This window comes from Thermobia domestica, chromosome 10 (genome assembly GCF_964235325.1).
Source record: "Thermobia domestica chromosome 10, izTheDome1.hap1.1, whole genome shotgun sequence".
In the NCBI taxonomy this organism is placed as follows: Eukaryota; Metazoa; Arthropoda; class Insecta; order Zygentoma; family Lepismatidae; genus Thermobia; species Thermobia domestica.
Window position 1 is genome coordinate 74,255,007 of NC_137463.1, and position 9,175 is coordinate 74,264,181.

General features: G+C 33.8%; 1 protein-coding gene across 14 annotated transcripts in view; it reads right to left on the minus strand.

The window, feature by feature from the left end:
* The window catches only part of ATP7 (copper-transporting ATPase 1), a 361,543-nt gene that overhangs the window by 104,969 nt on the left and 247,399 nt on the right, over nt 1-9,175 (minus strand). For all 14 annotated transcript variants that reach the window (XR_014127060.1, XR_014127059.1, XM_081728114.1 and 11 more), the window contains 3 exons: nt 8,855-9,018; nt 5,239-5,652; nt 1,876-2,109 (listed from right to left, as the gene is read on the minus strand). Coding sequence is in view for 12 of the 14 variants with exons in the window: in XM_081728114.1 (XP_081584240.1) it covers nt 1,876-2,109; nt 5,239-5,652; nt 8,855-9,018 (812 nt within the window). In the remaining 2 variants the exon portion in view is untranslated. The remainder of the gene's footprint in view (nt 1-1,875; nt 2,110-5,238; nt 5,653-8,854; nt 9,019-9,175) is intronic.

Consider the following 9,175-nt stretch of genomic DNA (forward strand, 5'->3'; position numbering starts at 1 on the left):
ACAGAAAGTGCTGAAGAAAATGGTATTCGTTGCAATGGTTTTGCATAGTCTAGTCCTAAGATATATAAGTTTACGCTAACGTCTGCGAAGTCACTAATTGGCACGCGGTGCTCAACAAAAATGGCCGCCACTCACCAACAGACTGGGATTATTTAAAGTGCTGCCAATGAATATGGTAATAGTATATATACATGGCCAAGTGACCCTCATTGGATCGACCCTTATGGTTTATATTGAAATAAAAACTTGTCTCTATTCTTTCAATGAATACGGAGCAATATTCCCTAATATCTTGCGCTTTAAATTAAGTCTAAATTAACGGTTTTGAATACACGCGCAATCTTTGTATTTTAGCACATGGGTTTGTATGGAAAATTGCTTTTCTGTTTTCTTAGAAATGAGCTGAAATTTTAATGGTTTGATTTCACTGATTTCATCTTTAAATCTATTTAAATATCCTTTACTTCGTGAAAATTAAAGTTTTTATTCATTTATTTATTTATGATTTTAATATTTAATGATAAAATTTAACTATTAAATTTACAAACAATGCAAGATCACTTGGAAAAAGCAAAAGACAATTAACTAGAGTTGAAAAAGAAATCAGTAAAATCACATAATTAAAAATCCACTTCATTTTAAAGTAAACGTAACAGTAATTTCCATATATAAAAGAAGAAGTCCTGATTGACAGATCAATGGCCATGTCAAACTACTTAGGCTACAAACTTGAAATCTGGACCGTCACACTGTCAAGAAAAAGAAGAAAACCATAGAAAGCTATAAGTTCATCCAACATATGCTTTCATATTTTGACACTGAAAAGTTACTGTGATGATGGAATTTGGAAACCAGATATTACTCCATCTTCTTCTTGTGAGATTTCATCATGAAAGACAGATATAAATTTTTTTCAATGGTTAAAAAAATAAAATAAAATTAAGTAAATGAAGCTTAAAGTATAACTTTTTATCATAGTAGACGAATGTTAAGAAAAATACAGTACTACAAACCTTCAGGTTTCTGAGTGATGTACGAAGCTATGAGTTGTAGTGTAATCTCGATACAGTGGTACGTAAACTTTAGACTGATTAAAACATGGAATTGTTAAAATATTGTGTATGAATTGCATTCTTCTAATTGAATGTAGAATTATACTTGCACTCTTATTACTCTGTAGACAACAATGACGTTTCAAACCGATATGGGATTCATCATCAGGTTTGCGAAGGAATAAAGGAGAGAAAGGAAAGTCAGAAATTGAAAGGAAAACATGCATGAATTGTTCCACGTGTAGGCAATTTCACAAAAAGTAAATCCAGACCGGGTCTGCTTTTTATTTGAGTAGGAAAACATATATAGGGACTATAAAAACAAACAAATCAACCACAATAAAACAACGTATATGGTACTTTAAAAGAAAAGAAAAGGAACATCCAACTTCTGGACTATCACCACACTTAAAATACAGTTAATTCACATGACATTATAAGGAAACAAAGGTTTTCATTTAAATCTAATAATAATAATAGATAACGATTAGTTATGAAATTATTTTTTATACAAATAAGATAGGTTTTCAAAATGAAGGAGGCGTGTTACCAACTCTGAAGCCAGGTAACACAGTAGTCTCACACAGAAATAAAATGAAATCTCGGGTGAATTAATTGTTTGTAGAATGAATACATCCATTTTTTTTCTTTCCATTCTAACTTCAATTTTAATTACTTTTTTCGGTTTGTTTGTTTGTTTACTCCTTCAAAAACCTGAAAATGAATTCAATGTAAGTTTGGAACGTCTCTGTTATTCGCAATAACCCTGAAGTGACACTTTAATTTGAACTGCTAAAACCTATCTAAAACATTAATATCTCACCTTTGCTATGTGCTCCAACCAACGACCAAGAGAAATGAACACCAGAAGCATAGGAGGCGTGTCAAAAAATGTTTGGGGACTGATCTTTTCAGCCATGGCCATAGATGCTATAAGTGCTCCAACAGAATATATGTACGAGATAGATGTAGCCATAGCTATAAGAACATCCATGTTTGTAGTCTTGTGTTTAAGCGCTTTGTATGACTGCACATAATAGGGCCAACCACCAATACACTAAAATGAAAAAAATCATATATACGTAGTAAAACGGAATAAACTTACAAGATTTTGCACAAAATATCTCAACAGCACAATATGATTAATATAAAAAAGAATTTAATTTAAGAAAAATATAGCTAATAAGTTTAAATAAGTTTAGAAAAATAAGTAAATACATAATATACTATCATATGTATGTAAAACTTTATAATTTGTAAGTCAGAAAAGACTGTGGGTAGAACTTCAGGAAAGAGTTCCTTGTAGACAAATGGTGGTGAAACGAGGTGAAATAAGCAATTGATGAGAAGAACGAAGTAAAAAGTGTGATGCTTCAAAAACAGAAGAAGATAAACGCAACTTCACAGCGGCAAATAAGGCAGTAATAAGGAAAGTTGTTAGAGTGAAAACTCAAGCCTAAGATGAAATACATAACGAATTTGAAACACCAAGCGGAGTGAAGAAGCTATACAGGTTAGCAAAACCTAGAAACAAGACAACAAAGTATATTACTCATATTAAGCAAATAAAAGATGACCAAAGATTGGTGCTTAGCAATGAAGACTAGATAAAAGAGAGATGGGCTCGTAGTTTCGAAAAGATTTTAAACGAGGACAATCCGAGGAAAGCGTTCAATGGTGGAATTCCAAATCTTGGAGCCATAAAAGAAAAACCGGAAAGAAGCAGAGAAAGCATAAAAGAAAATGAAAACGGAGAAAGTGATAAGTCCGGATAGCATACCAGTAGAAAGATGGAAAAGTTTGGGGCCACAAGGTATAGATACTGTAGGGAATCTGATATAGAAAATATATGAACAGGAAAAAATGCCAGATCAGTAGAGGGACAGTATCTATTTAAGGAGACGGGAGATGTATAGAACTGTGGAAATTACGGAGAAATCAAATTAATGTCATATACGATGGAAATTTGGGAGAAAAATGTAGAAGGGCGAGTACGGGAAGAAATCAACAGGAAAACAACTGACAGAAAAGTGTATAACAGACGCAATTTTTATATTAAGACAAACTATGTAAAAGCATCAGGAAAAACAAAAAGGATTGCATATGCCCTTCATTGATCTGAAAAAGGCCTACGACAAAGTACCATATCAGAGAATATAGAGATGTCGGAGGAAGAAAGCCGTGCCAGAGAAATAAGTAAGAATATTGCAAGATATGTATACAGGAGCTACGATCCAAGTAAGAAGCAGTGTGAAATTAGCACGTGAAATCCCCGTTACTGGTGGATTCTACAAGGGCTCAACCTTAAGACCGTACGTCTTCAACGTTGTCGTGGATGTTATAATTCAAGATGTGAGGGATAAAGCCCCGACGATACTGTACTATGAAATGCCAATAAAGAAGAAGCTGGAAGTGGATGGAAAGGGAGGTACAGGAAGACCAAGAAGGAAATTGATGGATACGGCTAAGAATGACTTCAGAGAGAGACTCTAACAAGGGAGGAATACCTGACCAAGGATTTATGGAGAAGACTCAACAGAAACGCCGACTCTATATGAATGGGAAAAGACGGAGAAGGAAGAGGTATAGCTCAACAACATAAATTAATTCATTGAATATTAACACCAACTTAAGAAAATAGCCATTTTGATTCTCGTTACTTCTATCTTTAAATTTTTCAGTGTTGGTAAGTTCTGTAGCTATGTAACTTAGTGCATCGGTAAAGGTATAGAACAATTGCTGAAAGTTAAACCGTAAAGATACTTAATTTTACTAATAAAACGTTGATGGTGATGTCCCAACCTTCCAAATCCAAATTTCCTTTGAAGATTCTTTTATTTGTAAACCTGATTTATGTAACCCATGTGTTACCTTGATTTTCGATCTTAATTAAATACTCATTTATAGACAAACACGATATAGTTGCGTTTGGTGCCAATATATAAATTACCAGGAAAATATTAAAAACATTCATTATTTTATAGTTGCAATTTCGACAATAAGAAAATAAAAATTAAATAAATACTACGATAACGTTTATCGGATCCACACATATGACATTTATATTATGATAAATCTCCCACTTCAATAAGCTCAAATGCACAAAGTTAACCAAGCTTAGTTTTCAATGTCAACTACTAAACATGGTGAAAATATGGCTAAATAGGTAATATGTGAGGACCTGCATAGAGGAAAGTCTTAAGCCTAAGCTCTGAAGAAGAAAGCCAGCGGATATAGGAAAAAAAAGAAAGAAAGAAAGAAACATTATTACGATGAGTTGTTAAATATTATTATAATGTGTTGCATATGTTCAACAATAAATTATAAACAGATACCGTTCCACTTTTCTGTTGAAAACCGGTTTCAACTCTTGGTGGTATAACCTATACTAAGATGTAGGTCTACATCTCATATAAAAAGGAATTCAACTCTAAACAAGTAAGCACAATTGGTAAAAAAGGCAACGCGTGTGTTTGCTGTATATGACACAGAGGAACTAGACTTAAGAGGTCATTTATCTGTATGTTGTATGTGGCATGTAAGGCTGACAACTGTTAAAATTGTTGAGTTAATTGGTGAAACTGATGCATTCAAATAGGTGAACATTATTGGTCACTAATGAAAAGAGATTACTTTACTACCTTAACTATACTATTTATCTGTTTAAATTTATATTTATTTATTGAACAAATTCACAGATACAGCATAACTTTGCCACTTTACACAGGAAAATGTTAAACAGAAAATAAAAAGGACACAAATCAACAACAACAAAAAAGCAGTGTCAACAAATAGTGCAAAGTAATATTATTTAGCCAAAACCCGTTTAACACATTGGCTTCCGGACCTGAATCACCTAAGGTTACGTAAGTCAACCTGTGTATCAATTTGATATACATGGCAGCCAATGTGTTAATTGCTCTTTCAAACACCGAGTAGCGCGAAAAAATGTCCACATCAGTTCTTAAATGATTATAACAGTTCGTGAAAAAAAGATACCTCTGTATAATTGCCAACCTATGGCAGGCAAGATGGAATAGGTGGGTATTCCGGATTATGTGGGGAGAGACACGTAAGGATAGTTCCTGAAATAATGTTACCGATCTTATACGAGTATATACATAAAATTTAGTTACAGCTCCCAAAATGTATCCAAAAGAATCACCAAAGATAAGTTACCACTTACCTGAACCGGAGTAGAAAACAGAAACAATAACAAATTTTCCAAGGAAAGACCTGGAAGCACACAGCACATATCTTCATGGCTCTTACTTAGGGACATTACCACCATATAATACGTCATTATTACAAAGCAAGGAACTCCGAAGCCCAGATTAAAAAAGAATGTACGCCTCCACTTCCGAATCTCCTCTTTGTGATCTAGATAACTGGTGTCTCGATCTCTCGTGTTCAAAATCGACGCTTGAAATCCCAAGCCTTTAATTGTTTCTATAATATCACGCGGTCCAGTTACTTCTACATTATATTTGAATTTTCCTCTCTGAGTGGCCAAGGCAACAACTGCTGACTTTACACCTTGCATTTTCTTCACGTTTGATTCGATGGAATGAACACAAGAAGCACAAGTCATTCCGAGAATCTGAAATCGAAAAGATCGTTGTATTATACACTATTGCAATCCAAGTGATTGACTTCTGAAACATTATAATGTACTCATTGAAAAAATAAATTAAAGAATACTAATTTCCTTGTTTTACACACTTCTTGGTACGATTTTATTCAAAGCTAAAGTTCGTTATAAATTAACTTTTACATAAGCCCTATACTCAAATTCAGTAATAAAGAATTATAAAGAGCTATGGCAATATGATTTGCCTTTTACTTACTTAGGTTTCAAATACAGCATTAAATCACTTTACATAAATAAGTAAAAAAAAAAGTAATACCTATATTATGAATACACAAAATAATATGTTGAATTTATGTATAAATTTTAAAATCTGAATCCAAATTAGTATCGAAATTAAAAAAATAAATGTACAGTATACAGGGTGTCCTGAGAGAAAATCGCGTTCTTTTGATAGATGATAAGAGTGGCCATTCTTAAAACCTCCTACTGAAAGCTACCAGTTTATTAAACATCCTTAACCTTACGTTGAATGAATGTTTAAGGCTCATTATATAGGTATTGTATAGAGGTGAGACATAGCCCATTTAAATGGCGATGAAACAGCGTTTCCATTCCAGCGTATGCAGCATGTCGCAATAGTGTCCTTAAAAGGAAAGTCTTCTGGGGTTTCTCAAAAGTCTCCATTTTTATGATTATTTAAGGGAACTGGACAGCAACACAGTCGCCGAGGATTTCCCTCTGTAACTTTCCTTCCGCAGACACCACTCCCACATGGTGTATACCGCCGGTGAGGCCATTCCATCACAATTTAAATGTGCAACTATTTGCTTAGAATAACCTCCCCTATTACCTTCCGAACGGACGCGACTTTTCCCCGGGTTATCTTGTGTGTATAGTTCTTCTTCCAAGGTTCAAATATGATATGAAAACAGGAATATATACCACTAAATGAATGTGGGTACTATAAAGAACGAACAGAGCAGTGGAAGAAAGAGCAGAGTTTGTAAGAAGCGTGGTATTATGCTACGTCACTGTTGCCAGAACCAAAATACACATCGAAGGTAGGTAGCCAAATTTATCATTGTTGCTAGAGTCCAGATTTAAAGACTGTTTATATTTATGAATAAAGAAGTATTCTTTGATTATTTTTCTGCCTATTACATTAACCTGTTTTATATCATGTGTATGTTGCTTTAGGTAGAATGCCCTACGAAAGATTCTTTCTAATATTGGCCTTGTACAGAGGTGGATGAGCTGACTGTTGATGTATGTGAGTAGTGCCTGCAGTGGGTTTTCGATATACTTTTGTTATAAATTTATTGTGCGATCGGGTAATCAATAAATCCAAAAAAGGAAGACAATTATTGGATTCACGCACGAGTGAAATTCAGCCTAGGATGCTGATAATTGAACTTCAAATATTTGTATGAGTATTTTCATCACATACAAGTAGTAAAATATCGTCGGCAAAACGATATTATGTAATATGCTTAGAAACGTCAATTTTATAACAGGATATATTTATCTGATTTAAAACAATGTTTGACAGTATCGGAGATATTATGTTTCCCATGACTAGAACGTCATTCTATGGGAAGTATTGATTTTCAAATTGAAATACATTGGTTGTTAAACAGTTGTAATAGAAAATGAGTTTCATAGACAGATGCAGTATTTTGTAATAACCAAGATCGTGTGCTATTGATAGTAAATTCCAACGGCATGGGTGGGTACATATCATCATTATCTATGAATGCAAGCTTTGACGTTAAGGTTGTTTTTAACAACATATTTGATATTACTGTTGTAATCATTAAGTTTTTCTTGCATAGCCATTTGAATAGTAACTTAAGTAAGCTGGATGTTGAAACCTGATATGGTCGAACGAAGAGGAATGTCGGGCTTGTGTACTTTCGGAAGACCATAAATAATGGAGAGGCAGGGTGCATGTATTTTTATCTTACCTTTTTTAGAGTTAATAAACAGTGGAGAAGAATCAATTATTGATTGCATTGTTATGGCCTGTGTACGTGGTGAAGATATACTTTTACAAATATTTGAACAGTTCAATCAGCATCCTAGGTTGAAGTTCACTGTCGAGCGTGAATCTAATAACTGTCTTCCTTTAAAAATTTATTGATTAGCTGATCACATAATAAATTTATAACAAAAGTATATCGAAAACTCACTGCAGGCACTACTTACATACATCAACAGTCAGCCAATCCATCACTGTACAAGGTGAATATTTGGAAGAATTTCTTTCGTAGGGCATTACTAGTTTGTGATCGTCCAAGTGATCTCAATGATGAAGTACAGTTTTTATATCAAATAGGACAAAACAACTGTTATAAGTTGCGTATTTTACAAAAATGGTTTATTTAAACATGTAAATCGTTGCGATCTCCTTAAAAAACTATTCCCAAAGAAGCAAAAATTTGGATAGCAGTTCCTTACTTTCCACAATTATCGAGGCAAATTCAATGTATTCTTACAAAGCATAACATCTGCTTCCAGTATTTCTCCAAAAAGTTTACAAAAGCATCTCGCCGGCTTCAAAAGCTATTTTGTCGATCTACTAAATAAGTCAGGTATTTATCGTGCTAAGTATGAATGTGACTCTTTACATATAGGTCAAACCAATTGCAATATTAACACCCGAATTAAAGAACACATTAGACAATCAAAAAAGTCACAAGAAAAGGGTACGCCGGGATTGCCACTTCACCTAAAGCAACATACACAGAGTATAAAACAGGTTAAAGTAACGAGTTCTGGCTTAAAAAAAAAAAAAAAAAAAAAAATCTTTATTCATAAATATAAACCGTCTTTAAATCGATTCTGGCAACATTGATAAAATCTGGCTACATACCTTTGATGTGTATTGTGGTCTGGCAACAGTGAGGTAGCATATACACCACTTCTTTTAAACTCAATTATTTCCTTTGGGAGACCTGGGTTCGATTCCCAGCGGGAGCTCATATGGTTTGGATTCCACGTTAATCAGTAGGTCCACATCTCATATAGCCTCGCTGCTGAAAGGGACGCTAAACTAAAAATCAACTCAATTATTTCCATCTTCCACTGTGTTTTGCTCGTTCCTTTTAGTACCCATTTTTTTACGTTACATTCATTTGATGGCATATATTTCTGTTCCCATACCATATTTCTCTTATCCGTTTATGTTAAGAGAGACTGAGAAACAACTTACCTTCAGTTCCACTTCTCCTTGCCCTGTTCCAGGTTCTTCAATTACAGTAGCTGGAAACCCTAGGTCCGTAATTGAGGCAGCTATTGTAGAAGGATCAATTTTGGAGGGATCGTATTTCACTTCTGCCTTCGCCGCAAGCAATGCAATCAAAATATTCTCGACACCTAAACAAAATAATAGTGTTTCTTATAGTTATACTTATAGTACTAGAAAGCTAAGCTATAAATTTCGCAATATTTTACAGTATTTTGAAAAATGTGAAAATATTTCGTACAATTCAACTGATAGGTGTAAAGTATACAAAATAAATGAATAAAACAT